The sequence below is a fragment of the Eublepharis macularius genome, chromosome 4 (genome assembly GCF_028583425.1).
Source record: "Eublepharis macularius isolate TG4126 chromosome 4, MPM_Emac_v1.0, whole genome shotgun sequence".
In the NCBI taxonomy this organism is placed as follows: Eukaryota; Metazoa; Chordata; class Lepidosauria; order Squamata; family Eublepharidae; genus Eublepharis; species Eublepharis macularius.
In genome coordinates this window covers 6,974,575-7,000,929 of record NC_072793.1, presented here as the reverse complement: position 1 = coordinate 7,000,929, position 26,355 = coordinate 6,974,575, and the positions used below count along the sequence as shown (strand labels likewise).

General features: G+C 45.7%; 1 protein-coding gene across 6 annotated transcripts in view; it reads right to left on the bottom strand.

Moving 5' to 3' along the window:
• SCN8A (sodium voltage-gated channel alpha subunit 8) overlaps positions 1–26,355 on the bottom strand; it is a 134,806-nt gene that overhangs the window by 46,006 nt on the left and 62,445 nt on the right. For 4 of the 6 annotated variants that reach the window (XM_054975346.1, XM_054975343.1, XM_054975345.1 and 1 more), the window contains exons 9-13: positions 17,691–17,897; positions 7,046–7,333; positions 4,945–5,304; positions 1,328–1,463; positions 224–462 (exon numbers count right to left, since the gene is read on the bottom strand). In XM_054975346.1, the coding sequence (XP_054831321.1) occupies positions 224–462; positions 1,328–1,463; positions 4,945–5,304; positions 7,046–7,333; positions 17,691–17,897 (1,230 nt within the window). Of the gene's footprint in view, positions 1–223; positions 463–1,327; positions 1,464–4,911; positions 5,305–7,045; positions 7,334–17,690; positions 17,898–26,355 lie in introns of all 6 variants that reach the window. The other 2 variants (XM_054975342.1, XM_054975341.1) reach the window with 1 other exon arrangement.

The window sequence follows — 26,355 nt, the reverse complement described above, 5'->3', positions numbered from 1 at the left end:
CCAACATGTTTCTTTTTCAGTGCTTCAAAACTGACAGTAATACTACTTAAACCCTCACAAAAATCTAGATATGGATTGCATCAGTAATCTTTTCCTAGTATTCATGAGTAGTTGGGCAACATGAATAATTGTTTCACAGAATTAAAAAAGCAGTTATCAATTATTCAGTGTATCATTCATCTGTTTGGAGAAACATTTTCTTTTCCACCCTCACTCTGCTTACCAGATTTCCTACAGACAAGACATGTTCAAATTGTGGGGTCATGGGATGGTGTTCCATTGCCATGAACAGAGTATTCAAAACAATACAGATAGTAATGGCTAAATCCACAAAAGGATCCATGACGATCAAATTGACAATCTCTTTTAACTTCACCCAGTGTGGGTGGCACTCCCAAATGAGGAAGGTATTGGCAAATCTGTACCAGCAAGGGGGGCATTTTCGCTGAGATTCTTCCAGCTCTGTAACAATACAACAATATAAGAAAAAGAAATCATTTATGGATTCAAAGTGTTATCTGTAAAATCCAGAAGAGACTGGAAATTTAATGCTAGGTTGAAATCAAACTTAATTCTTTTGGCCAGAATTTCAGGTATGCAGATTATTTTGTTTTAGAGCAAATGCTGGTCACATTTTACAAATAAATGGATCAAATCATCTGTCAGAAAAATAATCAGACATGGGAGTAAATGTTATGTATATCTGATTAATCTAAATAGTCATACAATTACTATTTTTGATGGAATGAAAATGAACTATATGTTACATATTGTGCGATTATAATGTATGAATGTTAAACCTATCTTTTATACTCTTAGCCTGTCCTTCCTCCAAGAAGCTCAGAGGAGAGCACATGGCTCTCTACTCATTCATTGCATCCTGATAATAATCTTATAGAGTGAATGGCCAAGGCCATTCAAGGACATTCACAGAAACACTGAGATTTGAATCCATGTTTTACCAGTCCCACTCTGTACACCACACTAATTCTGAAGCCACGTGTTAATGAATTAGATGTGGAGTGGCCTATAATGATGTCTGTTGCTTTTACCATTTTATATATGCTTAGTCTGCAGGCTTTATACAAATCACGGACTTTGCCCCTCTGAATGCAAAATGGTGATAGATTTTCTGACACATGGCATTTACCTAGTATTTAGAGACCAACAGGCCAGGGTTTCAGGCTTTTTGCAAACGCAAAGGGGCAATTTTGCAGCAGTGGTTTTGTGTCCGGAGTTATCGCATGAGTTAGAAACAGAATACTGACTTTTGGAAGCTCTGGGGTAGCAGCAACAGGAACACACGAAATCTCAAGTTCATACATACCTTCTACAAGAGTATTTGTTATAACAGTCATTATACTGTTGGTTCGGTCTTTCCTTCCATAGGATGCATTCAGCTGGTCCATGGATACTAAGAGAGAGCCAGCAGGTTTCTTTTTAATTTCCACCTCGGTGGTTCCCTGCAAAATTCATAACGTCCTGTTAGTACAGCCTCTTTACTGTCTGTGGAGTGAAATGTGATAGGCTTTTAGCTGCAAAACAAAGGTAGGGCTTGTTTTGCAGATCTCTGTCCCTATAAATACAGTAGAGATGACATGATGACCTTCCTGACCTGACCTTCCTCAAAGTGCAGAGGGATTTTGCTTTGATCAAAAGCTGTGCATGCTACGTAAGGTTGGCTTTTTAATGTTGAGGGTATTACAATGAGCATTTTCAAACTTAATGAAAGGAAACTTGTCTGAAGCTTTTGTGGAACTAGCTGTGGAAGAATGGTTTCCTGTTTAGTGTACAGAATTCCTGGGAAAGGTTTCTTGTTTTCTGCACTCCTTTGATAACTTTTTTTTGTGTGTGAGCTATTTATCAAATATGTTCATTTAGTCTGTAAATTCTTTGAGCTTGGGATCCAATTATAAGTATGCACACAGAGTCTGTGCCACGGGCAACGGCTCTCATTGTTTAAGAACACACGGACACAAAGCAATCATCTGCAGAGCTTGGAACCCGGGAGAAGGGTTTGCCAATTCGAAAAAATTAAATTGTGTCTATAGAACATAGTGCATGCTTGTCCCACTGAAACCCATTTGCTGCTGATACGTAATTTTTTCTGCATCTAAAAACTGCTGACAATTATGAAATCCAAATGTTGGCAGCTACATTAACAAATAGAAATAGCTTTAGGATTTGTCAGTTGTCCCAACGTGACCTTTTAAACTGTGTTTGTGTTTTTTTACCAGTGACATTTTAAAATGTACATATAAATAGGCATAAGAAAGGGAAATGACGTTCATGCTAGAAGAATTTGTCCTTCCCACACTTCACTCTCACATTTTCATTTCAGTAGACTGGGCCAGGAAGTTCAAACCAGGTATCTTCCAAGAGGCACCTGGAATGTCTCCTAATAGTTGTGCTTTTTACTTTAAAGGGTTCCAAATCTGATTAACACAGTGGTGAGAAAAGGTGGTTTTTCTGATCAAAATAATTCCCTTTCCTCAAGTAGGCTTTCTCAAGCAGGTTAAATGATTCTAGGACCATATATCTTTCCTACTGCAGGGAAAAAAAACTCAGAAAGAGTAGGGGCAGCATTTTTTACGGGGAAGACGGGACATTCTTCTTCCAGCTGCTGCTTCACTCAAATTTGTGGCGTTCAAAGGCTGCGTTGAAGCAACAACAAAAACCACTGAGAGACAGCCTGCACAGAATTTGGTCCCATATAGCACTAGGTCTTCACTCAACGGTGTTTTCCTGAAGTTTACCTTTTCATAAGCTATGACTTAGACTGTAGGCTGCAAGCATTTTTAGGAGGGTTACGTGGGACTTTACTGCAGTTTGTATTTTTAAAAGTTTGAATGTGTGAGCAGCCTTGGGCTATGGGAAAGATAGGGCATAAATATTTTAGTAAATAAACAAACAGGTAACCTTTTTCTTTGTGGATGCAAACAACAGAAAATGCATCCCTTTCCATGGAAAGGAAAATCTACCTCTTTCTTTGCCAAGGGAAGCAGGAACAGATAAATGTGGAAATGAGTGATGGCTGCAGCACCCAAAAACATTTATTTATTATTTACTTCACATATACTCCGCCTTCCTTCCCAATGGGGACCCAAAGTAGCTCCTCTTATCCATTTTATCCCCTCAACCAGCTCTTGAGGTAGGTCAGGCTAGGAGAGTGTAACTGGCCCAAGGTCACCTAGCAAGCTTCCATGCCAGAGTGGGGAATCAAACCTGGGTCGACCAGATCCTAGTCCAACACTCTAACCAGTGCACCACATTTTGGGTGCCTTGGGGTTCAACATAGATATTTGAAACAAAATTGCTTCAGCAATAGCTGTGTTGTTTATGTGGCCCCTCCAGTGAAGATTCACTGGGTATTCATAATGTTCAAAAACCAGAGTATAGCTGCTCTTGCAAAGAACTATCAATCATACAATACAGAAAAGTATCTTGTCTTTCATACATGCATCATGCTACAATCTCTGATATTTCCATGCTGTTAGAGAACTGAATTCTGAAAGTATACTGACATGCTAACTAGAGAAAGTGGTAATAATTGAAGCTCAAAATAGCTAGGAAGGAATTTAAAACATTCTTAAGGAAGGGGAAAGGACCAGGTGAGGGAGTTTCAATTAGCTTGCAAGAATTAAGACAGGTGGGTGTTTAAAAAAAAGCTTGGAATTTACAGACAGAGGAACAAAGCTTTTCTTGTGCAATTCAGCCAAAGACAAGTAGGCTATTCCTATATATACTAACTTCGGAGCAATTTAGTTAAATCTCAGTAGAGGCAAGTACATTTAGGATTAGTGGCTGACAATCTTTGTTTTCAGTGTCTGGTATAGTTCTCACTGATGTCGTAAGCTTGTGTCTGGACAGTGTCATTTCAGACAGCAGGTAAGGGCTCACATGAATAAATGTTCCTTTGGGGGGGGGGCACTCTACTAACAAAAGAAAACAGTAGGAGTAGGATAGGCTAGAAGCCTTGTTCCTGAAATCTAGTTTTCTACGTATAGGAATTTGTATCAGTCATCCGAGACCTCACCTGCAGTCTGAAGTGTTATAGCTCAGAAGCCTTATGGTCTTACTGAGAACAAAGTCCCCGTCTCGCTGTCTTGAAAAACCTTTAATATTTGATTTCTATGCAGAGCTTCATTTTTTACCTGTGTATACTAGAATTTTTCACATTCATCTCCTTGCTAAGACATGTACTGGAACTCCTTAAAAACAGGGAGGATAATATTCTGCCAAGAAAGATTTACACAAAATTAATTGTGCCTGTGTGAGTGGGATTAGAAAAATTCTGATTTATCCCATTCACAGCCAGGTGAAACGGGAACATCTGGCATTTGATTTAAGCAAGCCAAGTATATTTATTACCAGGGCTTTTTTTCAGCAGGAACGCGGGGGAATGGAGATCCGGAACCTCTTGAAAATGGTCACATGGCTGGTGGCCCCGCCCCCTCATCTCCAGACAGAGGGGAGTTGAGATTGCCCTCCACGCCGCTCGGCGGCGCGGAGGGCAATCTCAACTCCCCTCTGTCTGGAGATCAGGGGGCGGGGCCACCAGCCATGTGACCATTTTATCCGGGGGCAACCCACAGAGTTCCACCGCCTCTTTTCCCAGAAAAAAGCCCTGTTTATTACTATTCTTTCTTCCTCCCTTAATTGTTATTGTTCCAAGCCATTTTTTTTCTTAGAAGCCAGAAGAGGGAAGTGTGTGAGTAGGTTAATCCAAGAAACAAGGAGAAGTGAAGGAGATTAAAAGCAGAGGAGTTTGGGAGAAGGTTTCAGATTTGTAACATTTATGGCTAGACCAACCAACTTTCATTCCGTCAGGGATCCGTTTGGCGGCATACAGGAAAGCAGAGAGAAGGACAGACCGCCATGCCTAGACTATCTACTCATTGACTTCCTTACGCTGTCATCAGTAGCTGCCTTATCTATTTTCACCTCAGGCAGAAGCCGTCCGCTGGGTATATTGGAGGTTGGACCGCCAATCAGGGAGACCACGCCATTGCAGTCCACGGTGCTGTTCCGCTTTATGCTCCGACGGATGCTGGGAAAGATGCGGGATGATCTGCTTCCCTGGCTGTAGCCGCTGTAACCGCTGTAGCTGCTTTTCCGCTCATGACCACGGATAGGGATGAAGAGGGAATCCCTCCTGCCCTCACTCTCCTCCACAGTGCTGTGCTCGTCATCAGCAAATTCGTTTTCTGAACCCGGGTCCCGGAAGCCTCTCTTGAAGCTGAAGATGCTGCTTTTGCTGTTATGTCGGGAGAGGTAGGGGGATCCAGGAATGCTAAGCAATGACTGGAAGAGAAGGCAAACAAGGAGTCGGAATAGGAAGGGCACAAGGCCACGGAGAAATAGCAAAGCACCCTCCTCAGAGGAAAAAACAGTTTTGTCTAAGTGAACAGGCACGAAAAAGAGGGCTGAATTCCCCATGTAAATATATCAGAAATAAATCAGATATCTGCCGCCTGGCACTGTCTCTTTACTTCTGTTCAATATGTGAAATGCAGCTGAACCCCATCCCATCATTCACTGCTTCTCCGTCTCATTAACCAACCAACCCCCCCCCCCCGGCCAAGTTGCCAGGTCACAGAAAAACCCACTACGGATAGAATTCTCTTTCTCTGCAAGGCACATCAGGCCTACCAAGGCCTAGACTTAAAATACTATCCTTAACTCGCCTATCCCTCTAACAGTGTAATCCTAAACTGGGTTACACCCTTCTAAGTCCACTGAATTCAACGGGTTTAGAAAGGTGCAACTCTGCTTAGGATGGCACTGTAAATCTCCCCTTCCTGCCTCCTCTTCCTGGCACATTATCCCCCACCCTCCCTCAATTCCTGTCTCCTCTGGTTTTATTCTCTGGCCTCCTTTCCCTCTGCCTAGACTTCCCTCACTCTACCATATATTTTGTAGCTGCCTTCAATACTTTGCCTCTGAGCTGCTTGGCTCTTAACTTCCTTGCCTCTTGGGTCCTCTTCCTAATCCTTAGTTCGCCCCACGAGGCTATTCCTGTTCCTAGGTGTTATCCCAGCCAAATTGACACTTTCCTTTTCTTTCCATCCAGCTGTCATTACTGTTCCACCCACACTTCCAATGGGCATGATATCATGAGTTTCATTAGGTAATCAAATTTTTATCAAACATGTTCAGTGTTCCACTCCCAGCTTGCAGAGTAACAGAAGTGGGGATACATGAGGACTGATTATTGTGATAAAGAAATCAGTCCTCTTATAGCCCCACTTCTCTTCCTCCGCAAGTTGAGGGTGGAACACTGAACATGTTTAATAAAAAATTGATACCACTCTTGTCTTCTGAAACTTGATTGCTTTTCAGCACTCAAATGTAAACAAAGCTGGAGTAATGAAGGGAGCAGACAGTTGCCCAACTGAGAACTTTGGTTGTATTGAAACAGGCTGCAATGCACAACAGCACTTGGCCATTTTAATAAAAATCTTTTAAATAGAAACTAATCAGATCAATTATGATCTTTGTATTTTGAATGGACCGAACTGGTGCTTGAATGAAGTAGGGACCATATCAATAAAACTGTAAAATGGCATTGTTTTTATTCCATTTTATGGAAAACCTGCCCATTAGAAACCAAAACCACGAGTTCCAACTGCATTCCTTTGAGATAAGTAGACTGATTTATGGCTCAGAGGCAGCCAGGCCATATTGCAGCAAACTCTGACACAGGCACATATCAGGCTACCTTCTACTCAGGCAGACCTCTGATCTATCAAGGTCAATATTGCCTGGTTTGAATGACAGCTGGTCTCCAGTGTCTCAGGAAGAGATCTTTTACATCACTGATCCTTTTAACAGGAGATGCCAAGGATCAAACCTGAGACCTTCTGCATGCAAAGCAAATACTTCATCACTGAACTATGACCCCACCCCATATGTGGACAGAATACACCATGCAAAAAAGCTGAAATGTTGCCAGAGATTTAAAATTAATCCACCCCATCTTTTCCTTTGACATTTCCAACCTGTCATAAAATGGTGTTTCTTTTACTGAGGATTAAAAATTTACCTGGTTCATGATGGAAAGCTTCCGCCCCAATCTGTTGTCTGGCAAGCGGAAGACCTTTCTCCTCATCCCATCTTCTGATTCTGACTTAAACACCTTCTCAACATCTCCCTTCTCTTCTCCTTCTGACAGCTCCTTTTGCCTCCGTTTCTTCCTCCTGTTTCTTCTCTCTTTGGCACTCTTGGAGCTGAGCTTGGAGAACTCTGAGGAGCTCTGAGACATCCTTCCTCCACCATCATCTTCCACAGCATCTTCAGAAACCGTCCCTGCCGAAGTGGCCATAGCTGCAGCCTGTGAAAAAAGAAAAGGGAAGGAACAACTTAGCTCATGTATCATTGCATGGATTCCACATAATGCATGCAAAGGAACACAATAAAACTAAAAGTAACAAAAATGAGTAGTAAAGAGTCTAGTAGCACCTTTAAGACTAACCAACTTTATTGCAGCATAAGCTTTCAAGAACCACAGCTCTCTTCATCAAGAGAGAGTGCACTAGACTCTTTACTATTTTGCAACTACAGACTAACACAACTAACTCCTTTGGAAAAAATGAGAAGCAGAGTGAAAGCAGATGTTAAACTTCTTAGAATTCTTTACTATTTCTGAAAATACAGAAAAACCATGATTATACGACCATACCTCTGGGCAGCTTCAGCTGCTCAAGGAGGGGGTCATGCATTGCTCCCCTGGAAGGAGGGAGAGAAGTGCACTTTCCCGGGCATCCGGGTCTCTGCTGGGCGGGCGGAGCCAGGAGCCTTTTCAGGCGGCTCCGCTTGCCTGGCTTCAGTTGCCTTCAATGCTTGGAAGAAGGAGACATGCTGTCCTTTCTCCCAAGTGGCGAGGCAGTGGCGGCGGAGTCTTGGTGGCGGTGGCGTCTCGGCAGCGATGGCAGCAGCTTCCTGTGGAGGCACAGTGGCGAGCAAGGAGTGGCGGCAGCAAGCCTCGGTGGCAGCATTGAGACTTCAGGGCTTCCCTGGGCTTCGTGGGCGCGGCAGCGGCTGAGGTGCGGCAGTGGCGAGGCTTGGCCACGGGGCTGGAGCTTCGTTGGCGAGGTGGCGATGGCTGCTTGGTTCTTGGGGGGGTTATCTGGGTGGTTGGGCTAGGCTCCCCCCCATGTAGGCTGAGTGGTTGTGGCCTTGGGGAGCAGAGAGTGCCCTGTTTTACTCCTCTTTTGGCCTTGGGGTGTAGTAGTAAAAGGAGGGCACGTGGGGCCTGTGAGTTGCCCCCCCTTCATGGCTATAGCTTTACCCCCCCTTTTTGGGGAACAGACTTTATTAGGGGATATCCTTGGTGGTAATTGTAGGGGGAGGGTACCATCAGCCTTCTCGCCTTTGCACGTTAGTGGTGGCCTACTTTGTCCTGCACGCCTTTGCCGTCCCCCCTTTTTGAGATTGCGACACCATTTTAAATTGGTTGGTGGCCATTTTGGGGCTTTGTCTCTGCCTGCATGCCAGCGGCCATTTTGGGCCCTTGTGTGCTGCTGTTAGTGGCAGCCCTTTGATTGGCACTGCTGCACACAGTTACCCACTTATGGGAATTTTGCTATTGTGCTTGGGTAGCATATTCTTGTTCCACTCTGCCTCCAAAAATGGGTGCTGACCCTTCTAAGGGCAAGGGGCCTGCTAAGTGGGCTCCACTTAAGAGGCCTGCTCCTGTGCTTTCCTCTTCAGAGGAGGAAGAGGAGCAAGTCAGTCAGCAGAAGATTTTGCAGCGTCTGGCTGCCCTTGAGCAGGACAAAGGGGTTGCCATCGGGTCTGCGTCCAGTAAAGGCCGGGCTTGGCCTATTCGTGGGGCTTCCAGGGACGCAGATAATAGGGAGATTCTGAGACGTCTTTCTGTCTTGGAGGGAGCCACAGGTGCAGTGGCCGAGTCCAGTGGAACCAAGTCATCGGTGGGCCAGAGCAGTGAGATGCCGATTGTGGACCCGGAGCAGGAAGTAGTGGTGGATTCCGCGCCTGTGGTGGTGGCAGTGGATCCTGTGGAGGGTGCAGGTAAGGAAGCTGCACCACAGACCAGTTTCCATTGGCCTTGGGGGCAGGGAACATCTCAAGGGACTCAAGTGGTGGCTTCGGGGACCAGCCTTGAGTTTCCTGCTGCCTGGCTGGCTATAGGCCAGCACCCCTGGGCAGCGCCTAGTGTGGCAGACACTTTGTCTCACCAACAGATGGAGTGGTTTTGGCAGCTTGCCCCGGAGGCCGATCCAGAACTGGCACAGATGCCCCTGGAGTTATGGCAGCTTGGGAGGCCAAAGCGTACCGGGCCATAAGGCTCACGGTGGCTCCTAGCACGCAGCGATCCTACGAAAGAGCAGTAGGACAATTTGCAGAGTTTAAGAGGGATGTGGGCTTTCAGCAGGTATGGTCCATCCCTGTGGAGCATCTGAAGCGCTTCTGCGTGCATCAGAAAGGTCGCGGGGTAGCGGTTAAGTCCATTCGGGGTCAGTTGGTGGCACTGGCTTTTATAACCAAGGCCCGGGGGTTTCCTGAGGCCAGGGGAGACTTCCGGGTTAGAAAAATGTTAGAGGGGTGGTCACACGAAAACGTACCTTGTGCTGACTCTAGGGAGCCTATTTCTCCAACAGTCCTGAAAGGACTTATCACGGCTTGGGGTACAGTTTGCAGCTCTGGATTTGAGGCTAGATTATTTCACGTGGCTGCATTAGTAGCCTTTTCGGGGACACTGCGCATTAGTGAGCTGGTTGTCCAGTCCAAGATGGACAAGTCTGGTTGTGCCTTGATGGTGCAGGATGTTGAGTTAGTAGATGGTCGGGTTTCCCTCACAATTCAAAAGTCCAAAACCGATCAGACACAAACGGAGGTGGTTATCAGTTTGGGGACCTGCGCTGACTTGGAGTTGTGTCCAGTCCGGGCTCTCCGTAAATACCTGCGGGTTCGGTGGGACGATCCAGGGGTTTTGTTTTGTCATGAGGATGGGTCTCCCTTGATGCGCTATCAGTTTTAGGCCATGACTGAGCAGGCACTGGCCAAGTTAGGGTTGACAGGCTTCAAATTCGGCACCGTTCCTTTAGGATTGGGGCAGCATCTATGGCTGCAGCTATGCGGTATTCAGTGCAGGCTATTCAGGGAGTGGGTAGGTGGAAGTCTTCCGCCTATCCGTCCTATGTTCATCCCTTGAAGAGGTTTTAAATGTTATACTAATTGGTGTTTTCCTAGGTGCTGTGTCTTGCTGGGAGAAGCGACAGATTTTGATCTACGGGCACAGTATGATATTTTGGACTGCTCATCAAGCCAGGAGGATGCATTTTGGGTCCCAGCTTGGTTTGAGCAAATGGGCTTCTGTGGAGTGGCAAGGTCGGCACGGCCTCTGTTGGTCTGGTTTGTTGCCACTGTTGTTTATGGAGTGGCAGGGCCCTCCACCCCATATATTGGTCATTCAATTGGGTGGGAATGAATTTGGGTTTGTCCATGGTAGGGCTCTGTCTCTGCAGGCCAAATGGGACATGCAGGAGATACTCCAGCGGTGGCCTGGAGTGCTTATTACGTGGTCTGCCACGTTACCTCGTAAGGTTTGGTGGGAGGTGGTGGACAGTCAGGCAATTGAGTGGGCTAAGATGAAGGCCAACAGGGCCATTCAGAAGGCCCTAGGTGAGGGTTTGGGGGTATATTTGCCCCACCCCAGGATTTGCCAGCCTCTACCGAGGTGACGGGGTCCACCTGTTGGAAACTGGCAATGAGATATTCCTCAACGATTTGCAGCAAGGGCTTAGGTTGGTGCTAGGCCAATAGTGGGGCACAAGGGCCTAAGCAGAGGCTTGGCCCTCGCAGTGGTGGGATACAGTTTGGTGAGAGGCAGTGGGCCGGTGAGCACCGTTGGCGCTTCCCTAGGAGCAGCTGGTACTGCTTGTGATGGCTGCCGGCATGCGTGGGCAGACTGCCTGGGGGAACTCCATGTGGAAGTCCTTCCCTCACTGATGTATGGCTGAGGCTTAGGAGCTTGGAAGGGGGGGGACCAATTTGCCCGGCCGGCTGGGTCCTAGCCATCTACAGGGAGGGCTAGCACCCGGGGCTTCGGGACTCACCCAGACAGGTCAAGGTGGAGGTCTAGGGGTGTCCTCGTGGCTTGACCTGTACCGCTTCTACCCTTGCCACAGTTTTGGTTAATATTCATGTTGAGGTTAATTGAATAAAGTGGCCCTTAGATCTAACACCTGTGTCTGTCTCTTCATTCCGACTAGGGGGGGCAACATAGAGAGCCTGCACACAAATCAGAAATGCAGTGTTGAAAAATATCTATGTGTAGGCCTGTACTGCAGTAGACTGCAGATACCTAGCTGGACCTTACGCCAGACCTGACTAGCAGGTAGCTGATGTGTACATGGGCTTGTATTGATTTACATACTTAGCAAAGGTTCATGGGGTGTGTTTTTGAAAAGGGTCACCATGACTAAGAGAGGACAACGGGGACATACTGTTTGAAAGGCAAAGATTGTTTCTGGATATGAAAAGGACACTGCTGGGAAGTATTGAACACTTCTTCCTGGGACAGCAGCAGTGGCTGGGAAGAGCTGAAGAAGTGGGGAAGAGCAAAGATCAAGAAATGCTGACAGCTGAACTCTTCATTGCCTGAGGTCAACCCCCTAGTACAGAACTGCCCCACTCCATCTTAGCAGGAGGAAAGGGGAGCTGCTCCTCGGGCAACGAGCAAGCTTGAGGATTGATCCAGCGTCTTCACAAAAAGAGCTTCTGCTCTTGCAAAAAGTCCTCCCGGATATCTGGAACTCTCTTCCAGGCATAGCCTCTGGATGAACCCACAGTACTGTCTGCACCCTCTACACAGTGGATTGTGAGTAGGACTCACAATCACCCTCTACAAAGTACTTTCTCAAAAGACTTCCTCACTTCTCTCTGTAGCCCCAAAAGCCTCCCAAACACTGTTCTGGGTGGGGGGAAGCCCCTGTCCCCCTAGAACAGCATCTCCAGAATCATTTGCGGCTGAAATGGAGGGGGGGGGAGGTGAGAAAGTCATATGCCATGGGCAAAAATCCTTTCCGTGCAAACACTCAAGAGTATCCAAGCCTTTGGTACAGCCCTCCTACAACTGTCCCCTTTGCAGAATGCTGGAAAGAGAAACTGGCACAACTCAAATAAGACAACATTTTCTCTGCAGATGTGACACAAACCACAGAGACCTGAATTAGTGACCAAGGCCCACATCAGATTGGAGGTGTCCAGTGGGGTGCCACAGGGCTCGGTTTTGGGCCCGGTACTTTTCAATATTTTTATCAATGATCTGGATGAAGGAGTGGAAGGGGTAGCAAAACACCCAAGAACATAGAATTAAAATTCAACAAGATCTGAATACTCTGGAGAAGTGGGCAGCTGTAAATAGGATGCAATTCAACAAAGACAAGTGCACAGTATTACATCTGGGCCACAAAAATGGGAAGCACAAATACTGGATGGGGGATACACTTCTGGGCAGTAGTATATGTGAAAGGGATCTTGGGGTAAGAGTGGACTGTAAACTAAATATGAGCCGTCAGTGTGATGCGGTGGCAAAAAAGGCTAATTCAATCTTGGGTTGTATCAAAGGGGCTATAGCGTCGAAATCGCAGGAGGTCATAGCCCCTCTCTATACTGCCTTGGTCAGGCCACACCTGGAGTATTGTGTGCAGTTCCGGAGGCCTCACTTCAAAAAGGATGTGGACAAAATCGAGAGGGTGCAGAGGAGAGCGACGAGGATGATCAGGGGTCTGGAGACTGAGCCCTACGAGGAAAGGCTGAGGGCCTTGGGAATGTTTAGTTTGGAGAAAAGGAGGTTGAGGGGGGACATGATTGCTCTCTTTAAGTATTTGAAAGACTGTCATTTGGAGGAGGGCAGGGAGCTGTTCCAGTTGGCAGCAGAGGGTAGGACCCGAAGCAATGGGCTTAAATTACATGCACAAAGGTACCGGCTGGATATTAGGAAGAACTTTTTCACGGTCAGAGTAGTTCAAAAGTGGAATCAGCTGCCTAGGGAGGTAGTGAGCTCCCCCTCACTGGCAGTTTTCAAGAAGAGGCTGGATGAATATTTGTCAGGGATGCTTTAGGCTGATCCTGCACTGGGCAGGGGGATGGACTAGATGGTCTGTATGGCTCCTTCCAACTCTCTAATTCTATGATTCTATCCCCCCTCCCACAAGCTCCTGTTAGCTGCAGAGTAGCAGTGGCAATTAAAATGAGATTATGACTTTTCTCTTGTCTATTTTATTGCTTGACATGCTGAGGAAATTGAGGGGGAAGTCTGAGTTCTTAGGCACTGAAGGATGCCCTGCCACGCTTCCTTTCAACTTTGGTTCTTTTAATGAATAACCTATGCTGTTAGGATTTCCCCTTCCTTCACCAAATTACCACTTTGGCATCACTGCCTATTCCCCACTCCCATTTTAGTTCAGTTTTCGATTTAAAACACAGTTAAGTCCCTGTCCCTGGTTCAGTCAATGGTTTTTAAAGAGTATTTTGCTACTCCTTCACTTCTGTGGAGGGTCTCAGGGTCACTTTACATGAAGAACCCCAATTAGTGAGGTACACATGTCTTTTGAGAGCTTCACTCCACCCCCATAAATCTATCCTGATTGTCAGAGGAATGGAATTATAATAATCCTCTGTTTAGTTAGGTCAAAGAGGATATACCATTTCAGGTTTGTCTGTTTTCAGTAGTGTGAAGGCTAAGTTAAAACTCTTCTCTCTAAGCTGCTTGCTTTGTATAGGCAGGAAGTTTTTGATAGTGGGGAACATTCGTTTATCAGTAAGCCCTTTAAGGGATTAAACACTATCAAATAAATACAGATGTAATAGACAGGAAACCAATCTGCTTTCAAAACTGTTCTCTGATGATTTGCTGGGGAATATTTTCAGAGCACTGGAATCATCTCACTTCCTGCACCAACCTGGAAGAAGAAGGCAGCATGGGACTTGGGTTCATAGATAACATGGTACTAGGTAAAAAAGACAACCCTCCTAAAAAATGCTGAGCCTCCGTGCTGCTCTTTTTCACATTTTCTAACCAGCAAACAAAAGACATACAGTCCAGAACAGAAAGAGTAGTTCAGAAACCACACCTAGAGACTTTTTGATGTGAGCTTTACACATGAATTATAGATAGCTACAGGAATCGTACCTCACCAAGGGGGAAAGAGGAGGCACAAGATAATATATACCACCAGATGGTTTCAAACCCACTGAAGTAGCTCAACATGCCTTTAAAGTCTAATCCAGGTTCAGTTAAAATAACCACATGTCCTGATAAAGTAGCACCAGGCGTTGCTTCTTGAGGAGCAGTATAGGTCAGAGATCAAGCTCCAATTACTGCATCCCTGCTTGGTCCGACCCAGGGCTTTTTTTTCTGGGAAAAGAGGTGGTGGAACTCAGTGGTGGAACTCAGGACCACACAGTGACATCACTTTGGGTCAGCTGGAACAAAGGGGGAGTTTTTAAAAGTTTAAATTGCCCTAGTCAAAAATGGTCACATGGCTGTTGGCCCCGCCCCCTGATCTCCAGAAAGGGGATTTTAGAGTGCCCTCCATGCTGTGGCACAGAGGGTAATCTAAAGTCCCCTCTGTCTGGAGAACAGGGGGCGGGGCCACCGGCCATGTGACCATTTTCAAGAGGTGCCGGAACTCCGTTCCACTGCATTCCAGCTGGAAAAAAAAAAACCCTGGTCTGACCAATGGAGGCAGGCTTCTTCCTCAATGGCAAGACCTCAGGCTGTTTTATAAATAACCAGGGGTTATGGTTCCCTTAGGGAGCTTGTCCTGATGTGGTGCCCTCTGTAGTAAGCGGTGGTTTAATTCTTTCCTTAACTGAAGTCTCCCTTCATCCAATAATTCAGCATTCCTACACCGTCCCAAGAAAGTAGATACAGGAAACCAGGGCTTATTTTGTGCCAGTATGTAAACAAATGAGGAAACCCTCCCACCTTTTTAAGGTTTCAGATTCTTCTGCAAACCTCCTGCCTCCCAAGTTTGGAGAAAAATCTGTCCAAGTGGGCCCAATCTGTGGATTTAAGTACCCACAGATGGGGCCATACTTGACTATTAGAATATAACATTTGATAGATGAGGCCTAGCCTATACGTGCAGCAGAAGGAGGTGGTAGACTGAACAGTACAATTCAGGCTGCAGGTGACAGGTGCCATTTTAGAATGTTCCTCCATATAAAAACTTACCTCCGAGTAAAAAAATCAGTAAATTGTGAGGGTTTCACATTTGCTGAGTGGTCTACTTGCTGGGAGCATTTGACCCAGGGAGCATTCAAACATGATACGCTTTACCACCTACAATCTGTGTACAATTCATACAACCACTTCAGGAATCTAGCACCTCATTCATACTTCATTCTACTGCACATATAGACTAGATGTGACAGCTACTACATGCTAGTGTAAAATTTTGGCAACAATATCTGAATTTGAAATGTTGAAAATTTAGAAATGTTGCTTCATTTTTAATCATAGAATTATAGAAACATAGGGTTGGAAGGTACCTCTAGGTTCATGAAGTCCAACCCCCATAATATAACAAAATGTGGTGAGTTAAAAAGGAGAGCCCACCACCTCCCAAGGAAGCCTGTTCCACTGATCAACTGCTCCAGTCATCAGGAAGTTCTTTATAATGTTTAGCCAAAAACTTTTTCGCGTTAATTTCAATGTTGGTTCTTCTCTGACTCTCTGGAGCAACAGAAAACAACTCATATTCATCCTCTATGTGATAGCCCTTCAAATATTTGAAGATGGCTGTCATATCACCTCCCTGTCATGACCTCTCCAGGCTAAACATACCCAACTCCTTCAACATTTCCTCATAGAACTTGGTCTCTAGATGTCATGTCTGTAACCCCTCCATCCATGTCATTGTTCCAGGGGATGCTAATTGCTACTGCTGTGTTTTGATTTCATACTGCAAATGCTGTGTGCATCACTTTCGTTTCTCTTCCTCCCTGCCTGAGAACACAGCTGTGTAATCTGTGTATTTCTTTGAAGCTCATCGAAATGACCTTGTAGTGTCTGAAATGTTACCGTTTCTTTCTGTCTTGTCTAGCTGATGTATAAACTCCAGCAGAAGTTCCCAGACTTCTTCCCACTCAAAACTGGTGAGTTAGGGAAGAGGGAGATGTTTGAGTATTTAGTCCTGTACTTTCCTCAAGCTTCTATTCCTTTCAAGGAAACTGTACTGCTTAGAGGCTTCCTTGCTTCTAAGTAAACCTATGGACATGATCTGATTTCTGAACAGAAAGCCATTTGACCAAGAACCTGTGTCTTGCTGCAATGGTCCGGGGATCTGTCTGCCATATCCTGTCATCCATAGCCTGACACTAGACCCCTCACCTTGTTTGTAGCCCTCCTTTGGACATATTCCAGCTTGTCAATACCCTTCTTAAACTTTGGTGCCCAAAATTTAACACAGTACTCCAAATGAGGTCTAATCAGAGCAGAGTAAAGTAATATCATTACTTCTCATGATCTGGAGATGACACTTCTGTTGATGCAGCCACAAATGATGGCAAAGGCCATAATTTAGACGGTCGTATGTACAGTTCAACTTCAGTCATATCAAATACATGAAAAATAATGTTATTTTGCTGAGACAAAACATCTAGTAGGAAATTTTGTTCCCATAAATCACGTTTGTGAAATATCAGGCAGGTTTGTCTTTTGCCTGATCAGCGTCCTTGACCCGGCACAGGAAAGAGCGGGAAATCCCAGTCTCAGAAAAGACGCTGATCAGATGAAAGACAAACTGCCTGCTTCCGCTTTGAAACTGGAGGCATCTGGAATCTGTAAAAAAACCCGCCAACACTGAGTAAGTAGCCCTTTGCTTTAACAACATGTGGAAACGGCCATTGAGTTAGAAGGCACCCAACAGTACAATCTTAACTTGAGTTATATACTTCTAAGTACACTGAATTCAATATCAATCCTCTTCTTAATATTATTAACTCTGCTACAAAACAAGAGTATCCACAGAATCCACAACATACTGCAGAGGGTTTTTATGGTACATGCAGCTCAGGTTATGCAAACAATCCAAGCCATAACCTGCAAGGTGGACCAAAAGATCCCTATGGTTAGCCCTTTCTGACACTTGGGAGAAAATTCTTTCCAGCTCATAAGATCATAAGCAGAGCACTGCTGAATCAGACCAGTAGTCCATCTAGTCCCGCAACCTGTTTCCTAGAAAGGCCAACCAGTTGCCCTGGGCATCCACAAAAAAAGGCACAGAGACCAAGGCTCCCCCCTCCTGATATTGCCACCTAACATTCATTGCCTTTAGATGTGGTGGTCCCCTTCAGTCGTCTGGCCTAGTAAACACTGATTACCTGAATCCCTTTTTGAAGCCGTCTATGCTAGCAGCCCACAGTACAGCCACTGGCAGTGGATTTCAAAATTTAATTATTCTCCATGTGAAGCAGTGCTTCCTTTTGTCCCTTTTGAGTCAACTTCACTGGATGATCCAGAGTTCTAGTATTATGGAAGAGGGAAATAAAGTTCTTTCTATTTACTGCCTCCACCTCAAGCTTTAATCTGTCCCATTAAAGGCTGTGGCTAGTAGGATGGCTTATTTGTAAAGATTATATCAGCCTTTGCTCTGTATGAGAAAAAGACAATGCACAGACACCAATGCATTTGAATAATAGGAAAAAGAATTAACCTGGGCTTCCTCCTGCTGTTTTTTCAGCTGTTCCAACATGGCCTTGAATTCTGCCTCCTTTTGCTCCGCCTCTTCCAGTGTGGCCTGGTTTTGCTCTTCATAGGCCATGGCCACCACAGCCAAAATCAAATTCACCAGATAGAATGACCCAACAAAGATAACCAGGACAAAAAATATCATGTACGTTTTTCCTGCCGCTCGTAAAGTCTGTGAAGAACAAAGAGATGTAATATTATGACGTGATACTTCACATCCTAGCATGCATCCTACCTTAGGCTAAAAGAAACACTCCCCCTACCAGCTTAAGAAACCCACCTACAACATAGGAGGCTCTTCTGTTGGAAAAAGAGACACTTAGGCCATTTCCACACACTCTTAAAGGGACGGCTCATTCACTGAATACAGGTGGCTTTCCTTCCAGGAATTCAGACAGCTCCGTTTGCAAAATGGTTGCAGGCTGTTTGGCTTCCCTTTTTTTTCAGCGTGCTTTTCTGGGAACACAGAACATGCATTCCCAGAAAAGGTGCCGAAAAAAGGGAAGCCAAATGGCCTGCAGCCATTTTGCAAATGGAGCCATCTGGATTCCTGGAGAAAAGCCGCCAGCATTTGGTAAGCAGGCTGTCCCTTTAAGAGCATGTGGAAATGGCCTTAAGTTGGAGGAAGATTTCATTCAGACTTTTACTCAGTGGAGTGTCAGGATACATGCCACTTAGTACAGGTATGTATGTCATCCTTCAGTTCAGCACATTCATATTCTGCTGTTTTCCTGAAAAACTCAGTTTATGGTTCTCCCCTCCTCCATTTTATATCATGGAGAGAGTTTTTCCATCATCTTTTCCACAGGGTATTGCATGCCTTGACTACAAATATCTCCTCTACGCTGACACTGGATCCCCTATTCCTTACTCGGGTTGCCAGGTCCCCTTACCCTCCTGGCGGGAGGACAGGTACCCAATACTCACCTTCTTTGTGTCACTTCTGGGCAATGTCATTGTGCAAATTGGCCCTCTGTGAAGTGCAGGAGCGCTCTCAAGGCAGCACAATGATGTCACTCCAGGAAAGTGACATTGTCACACCGCCCCGAATGGCACCCTCTACAAAGTGGATTGTGAGTAGGACTCTGCTCTGGAGACACTGGTTAGTGAACCTCTATTGATAGCTTTGGGAACGTTTTTCACAGTTGTGTTGTTATATTTAAATAAATTGGATCTACATTTTGAATTTGTGAACATTACTTTAGAAATTGAACCTACTGTCGGGACTCAGGAGATTACATACACTGTACATATGTTGTCATTGGAATGACATGGCTTGGATCCACTAGAACATTTCCAATGGTGGAAATAAGTTTGCAGAATATGTACACTGATATGGATGGGTCTCCAAAGAAAGGGGCTCCCCCCAGCTACGAGACTGAATGGAAATAGGGAGTCATTGGGAAGACAGGAGCTTTATAGTTAGTGAAACCACCAAAATTCCCATGGTGCTGGGGATATGATGGCTATGGGATCATGACCCATACGTAACGTGGAAGACGGGTGAACTATGTTTTGCAAGAGGGAGCTGCCAAGACCCATGTGTGGAATAAAGAGTGGGGACAACTGCCACCCATCTCCCGGAGGTGGCGTTATTAAGTCGGGAGGAGCAAGGGCAGATCCCTCCAGAATACCATAACTAGAGGCAAGTGTTTGATGAAAAAGAGGCGGATGAGCTCCCCCCCCCCCATAGGGCCACGGACTGTGCCATTGAACTCATCCTGGGGCAGAAACTGCCCAAAGGGAAGCTGTACTGTATGAGCCCTATTGAGCAGGAGGAGCTATGGAAGTTCATCGGCAAGAACTTGGCTAGAGGCTTTATCCATCCCACCAATTCCCCGCATGCTGCCCCTGTAAAGCTCTGAAAGAAAAAGAATGGGGGGTTGAGACTTTGTACCAATTATAGGGAGATCAATGCAGTGTCGATGTCCAATGCCTGCCCCCTTCCCCTCATCAAGGATCTTCTGAATGTGGTTGCCCAAGGGAAGATCTTTTCTAAATTGTACTTAAAGAGATGCATACTTTTGAGTAAGAATGAAAGAGGGGGACAAATAGAAAACTGCCTTCAACAGCCCGTTGGGACAGTTTGAATACTGGGTCATGCCTTTCGGATTAGAAGGGGCACCAGGGTTTTTATGAATTTACTTAACAAGGGTTTGCATAAATACTTGTACAAAGGTGTGGTGGTTTATCTTGATGACGTGTTCATCTATTCACAAGATTATGAATCCCATGTCAGAATGGTGCGAAAGGTCCTGAAAGCTCTATTGAACAATAATTTACCTGTAAAGCTATCCAAATGTGAATTTCACAAAGAGGAACTGGATTTCCTGGGGTATAGAATATCGGGGCAGGGGCTGAAGATGGACCCCGCTAAGATACAAGCGGTAGTGGGATTGGGACCCCCAAAACAAAGAGACAATTACAATCGTTCCTGGGCTTTGCTAACTTTTACCAACCATTTATAAGGAACTTCGGCCAGGTCTCTCTGCCCCTGATGGACTTGCTGAAAACTAATGGGAAGGGACCCTGCACAGATTGAATGTCAAACAGCTGTGCCGGGCAGAGTTCTTCTCCAAGTTCAATTTTGTGTTCAAGCACCTCCCTGGGAAATCTAATTTCCTAGCAGACACCCTTTCCCGCATACCCCAACATGACAGCATGAGGGAGGAAAGAGCGGACACCATGTTCTCACTAGTGCAGTTGGGGGGAGCAGGGACTACCCAGAGCCAGGCAAAGTCCGCAAAATATAACACTGATCAGATGGGGTGGGAGGAAAAGGTAAAAAGAGAGACAGAAAAAGAGGGGGAAGAATTGCCAAAAAGTGCGCTGGAAAAAGGTGAAAACGGCAGTTGGTACAGGCATGGTAAAATGTACATCCCACCTAGCCTTAGAGGGAAAGTTTTAAAGGTCATGACTCCAAGCTAGCTGGACATTTCAGGTATGTGAAAACATTGCACTTAGTACAGACAGTTCTGGTGGCCCAATGAGAGACAGAACGTTTCTCAATTTGTTTCTTCTTACCAAGTGTGCTTGATGGGGAAAAAAAGAGGGGGGAAACCACCTGGGCTACTACGACCCTTGGAAACCCCCTCCTATCTGTGAGCAACGGTATCAATGGATTTTATTACTGATCTTCCCCCTCCTAAGTGGAAAACTGTGATTCTGGTGGTGGTGGATTTATTTTCCAAGCAAGCCCATTTCATCCCATGCTCCAAAGTCCCGACTGCCCAAAAACTGGCCACCCTCTTCATGCAGCACATAGTCAGGCTGCACTCATTTCCAGAGAAAGTAATTTCCGACCGAGGAGTACAGTTCATTGTCAACTTTTGGTGGGAGCTAATGAAAGTGGCAGGAATTGAACAGGGAATTAGCTCCACTCATCATCCCAAGACCGATGGCCAAACCAAAAGGGTTAATCAAGTGTTGGAACAGTTCTTACGTTGTTATATCAATTACCAACAGGATAACTGGACAGACTTCTTAGTTTTTGCAGAATATTGTTACAATAATTCAGTGCATAGCTTAACAGGGGCTTCCCCTTTCATGATCACTCAGGGCTATGAGGACACCGCAATGCCATTTGTCAAGAACCCCCCTAACACAAAACCCAGAGCCTTTTCAGAATGGTGGCCCAAACTAACAAACCAATGGGGGTAATAAAGGAAACTCTGGATAAAGCTAAAGAGGACATAAAAAACAGGCTGACAAAAAGAGGTCTAATCCATGGACTTTGCAAGTAGAAGACTATGTGTATATCGCTACAAAGAATCTGAGGGGAGAACAACCAAGTAAAAAACTGGGTTGGAAATTCTTGGGCCTTTCCCTGTAAAGCAAGTAATTAATGAGGTAACTGTAGAGGTACAATTACCAAAGAACCTGAGAAAAGTTCACCCTGTATTTCATTTCAGCCTCCTGATGAAAGCTCCCCCTCCTGATGAATGGCACCCGAATTGCAGAGTCACTCCCCCCCCCCCCGTTCCTGGTGGATGGACAGCCACATTATGAAGTCAAAGATATTTTGAACTCTAAATTGAAACGTGCAGAACTATTTTACTTGATCCAATGGGTTCACTTTGATAAAAGTAATGTGGAATGGGTAAAAGCCTCTGATGTTAAAGCCCCCAAGCTTGTACGCAAATTTCATAAAACATATCCTGAGAAACCTGGCCCCTTATGAGGTGTGTGTGTGTGGGGGGGTCATCTTTGGGGGCAGTATGTCATATATGTCTGTCTACATATCTGCCATGAGTATTTTTTGTGCTCTGTATTATGTGCTGAACCTCTGAGGGTATGGGAAGTGGCATTTTGGGGCCTGTCTTGCTGAGGGTGATTATCTCACAGGTGCCTGCCATGATGTCTACTTTCGTTTTCACAGCCACTTGAGAATGTGTCCTTGAGTGCCAGCTTCTCTCTGGGAACCGAAAATAACTTCATCTCTCCTACAGTTCTTCTCGCCTCCTGTCTCAAAACCTCTCCCCCCCGGCTCCTTTGTACCAGAAGCATAACCGTTCCTATCCTAGGCGGGAACTTTCCCTATAACTAACCCCACCGACCTTATACACGTGACTTCTGCCAATGACCATGTCTGAGTATGCTGATACTGATGGATCTCTAATAAAGTAACTTTAATTCATACACTGGCGTGTGTGCAGTGGAGTATTATGGGGATCTAACTGCCAGAACCTGACAGTCAAGTTGCACCTGGCTTATGGTCAAGTTGCAGCTGGCTTGGGGGCTTTAACGCCTCACAGGATTTTTCAAGGCAAGAGATGAACAGAGGCAGTTTGCCATTCCCTGCCTCTGTGTGGCAACCCTGGACTTCTTTGGTGGTTTCCCATCCAAGTACTAACCAGGGCCAAACCTGCTTGACTTCCAAGATCTAATGAGATTTGGAGCACCTGGGTCCTCCAGGTTATTATGAGTCATGTTCGTTTCTATTTCCACAATAATCATGAAAAGAGAAAACACAAAAAATATAGTGTAAAACGAATGGTATGTTCTAGTAGTGGTCATAACTGAACGTCCCAGAATTTTTTTGAAAGCACAGGATATAGTTATATTAGTCCACTTACTATCATTCATTCTCCAGTCTTCTAGCATTTAAGGTTTTCCGGTATGTTTGCACCTAACCCCTAAATCTGAACTTTTACAGACCAAAGAACAGACAATTAGCTGTGAGGCTTTTGCTAAGTTTTTTGCTGATAAAATAGCATGAATACGCTCTGATCTAGATGCTAGCTGCAATACAAACGAGATAGAAGAAATGCTTAATACACCATCTGACCTATATTTTGACTGCTTTGAACCAATTACAATGACAGACCTTAACAGGATCCTGGCATCTATGAAAGCCACTACTTGCGCACTTGATCTTTGCCCATCTTAGCTGTTAAAATCAAGTAAAGATCACATAAGTGAACCACTGAGATATATTGTAAATCAGTCACTAACTCAGGGCACCTTCTCCCGGCTGCTCAAACAGGCAGTTATCCATCCGCTAATTAAAAAGCCATCTCTAGACAAAACTGATGTGGCCAATTATCGTCCAGTCTCTAATCTTCCCTTTCTGGGCAAAGTGATTGAGACAGCAGTAGCTGACGAACTCCAGGATCTTCTTGGAAAACTCTAGTGCTCTAGACCCTTTCCAGTCTGGATTCAGACCAGGGCATGGGACAGCGATGGCACTAGTAGCATTAGTGGATGATCTCCGTCTAAATATAGACAAAAGGCCACACCTCCTTATTGCTCCTCCTGGATCTGTCTGCAGCTTTTGGCACAGCAGACCATGCCATCCTTTTGAGGTGCTTAGAAACAGAAGTGGGCATCAAAGGATGTGCCTTGGACTGGTTTAAATCGTTTCTCATGGAATGGACTCAAAAGGTTGCCGTCGGAGATCAGCTATCTCCAGAATGGGAATTACCTTGTGGGGTCCCACACTATTGTAATGCATTATACACTGGTCTCCCATCTAAGTTAAATAGGAGGCTCCAATTGGTGCAAAATGCTGTGGCTCGACTATTATCAGGAACAAGCAGGAGCATGAACATCACTCCCATCCTACAGTCGCTTCATTGGCTACCTATCAGTTACCATGCTCAGTTCAAGGTATTGGTCATTATATACAAAGCCCTTCATGGCCTTGGTCCAGCATACCTATGAGACTGCCTCTCTCCCTATGTCCCTCTACGGCAGCTTCGCTCATCTGAACAGTGTCTCTTGCAGGTGCCTGCCTGTACTTGGGCGAAATCAACAGCAGCTGTACACGGGCTTTCTCTGTGGTGGCCCCTACCCTATGGAACGGCCTGCCTGAGGAGGTCAGGAGAGCCCCCACCCTCCTGGTTTCCGCAAACAATGCAAAACTGAATTATTCAAAAAGGCCTTTTTTCTCAGCTAAGAGGGTGGTATTGTAGGAAAGGGATCCCAAATGTTTAGCTAATGAGTTAGAAACCATAGATTTTACCACTATGTTGCCTTACATATTATGTGTTGTTTTAAACATCCTACCTGCGCTTTATGTTGTTCAATGTAAGTCCTAGAATTGATTATGTTCTGTTTCAGTAATTCCTCAACCCCATACTGGATCCTTGCTAATACTATATCTTTGTAAACTTATATTCTTTTATCCCATGACATTGTTTATGGAAATAGTCTTGACACTGTCATGTATGCCTCCTGCATACCTGCCATTAATATGTTTTGCTCTGTTCATGAATTGTATTCTGTGTTATGTATTGTTAATCTGAGAGAGTGTAAAATGTATTCAGATGTATTCACAGATGTACCCTGCTGGTGGTGGTGAGGTGTCTGGTGACTGTTAACTGTAGGAAGGAACGTTCTTTCACTTCTGCAGCAAGTGTCCTTGAAACCACGCTGGGAGCGCGGAGCATTTGTATCTCGTTCTCAGAGACTGCTATGAATCATTCTGTAATATGTCTAGTCTAAACTAATCCGTTCCTATGTAACTCCTTGGGGTTCGCGCCAGAATGCCAGCAGACCCTAAAGGGCAGGAAGTTTCTGTATAATAACAAGTGACCAAGTTTGAATAATCACTTCTGCCAATACCCGTTTCATAGTGACTTGAACTGAATAGATCTCTAATAAAGTCTTCTTCAACCAATGCACCTGAGTGCTTGCTGTGAGGGACTTGGGGTCTAACTGCCAAGGACTGACTTTTTGGCAGAAGTCCGTTTACTCCTCTCAACCCAGGATTCCTGAATGTCAACTACCGGTGCCATGCCGTCCGAGTTGAAACCAGGGACGATGGAGCCAGAAGAGCCCCACACCAATCTACAACCCCAGCTGCTTTCCGACCAGGGAGGGGGGATGGCTGAGAGATTTTCTAATGAACTAGTACCTCTAGCCCAGCCTCGTGTGGCGTACCTAATGGACTGGACTTTAAACCAAGACCCCACATCAATGAGTGGGCTCGGGGCAGGAGGCGCTGTTCCGATGTACCAGGAGCCTGGAGCGATCCTGAAGAGCGGAGTTACTCATCTGAGCTGGACCTTAACTACTCCCCCAGAGTGGGCACCATGAAAGTTGTTGACCTGGAGTATGAGGGAGAAAAAGTTAAGGCATCATGGCATGGAACTACTGCCAAAAAGTGGAACTGGAGGAGTTCAAGGTAGAGGAGACCAAGGAGGGAGATACCTCTAGTGATTCGCGTGAACCCCTAGGCAGCATGGCGCTACCATTCGGGAGTACACAAGTCGCACCAGAGTTGGCTACAGTGCAAGACCCTGCAGGACTGTGTGGGCCCGGTGCAGTAGCGGCAGTGCCGGTAGACCAGTTTTGGACGATGACGTTGGAGCAGCATACTAGGGAATTGATGCTGATGGAAGGTATCATCCTATCTGGAGGGAAATTAGGCAACCCTCCTAAAGCCCAACAGGGAGGTGATGATCCTGCCGGGCTGGGAGCCCGAGAAAGCATCACTGGAGGGACCCAGGAGGCGTTTGAGTCCCAGGAACGCCAGTCCCTGCAAGCCCAGATGGAAGAGCTGCAATGAGACATGGAAAAAGTAATACAAGGAGTACAGGAAATGATATGCAGTGCGTTTAATGTGGAGTCCCTCCGGGAGCACAATCAGGTGGAGGTGGACTAATTCCAAGAGACACAAGAACTCTAACCCGAGCAACCACTTTTGTCGATCCCTTCACAGCTTGGACTACCAAAGGGATCCCATCTCCCAAGCGGCCCCAAGGCGCTGCCACTGCATGGATTACAAATAGCTCCTGCCAGTTCGCAGGGGCTGGGAGCACAGCCTCCCACACAGGAACAACTTCCTATTTGACCCCTTCACAAGTTGGACCACTAAAGGGATCCCTTCTTACGAGCGGCCCCAAGGAGCCGCCACTGTGTGGATTACAAATAATTCCTGCCATTTCACAGGAGCTGGGAGCACAGCGTCCCCAGTGGGAGCAACCGATTGATCTATCATTCCTCGGGGCAGCAGCACTCACAACCGCCGGGCCATGAGTATGGGGGGACCACCAGTGCATACCTCCTCTGTGAGGCCACCACAGGGAATACCAGTCAGAATACAAGTCGGCCAGCCATGGGATGGCATACCAATGGGATCATCTCCCAGAGGACCCCCTTCAGGCTGCCACTGCAGGGAATGGCGG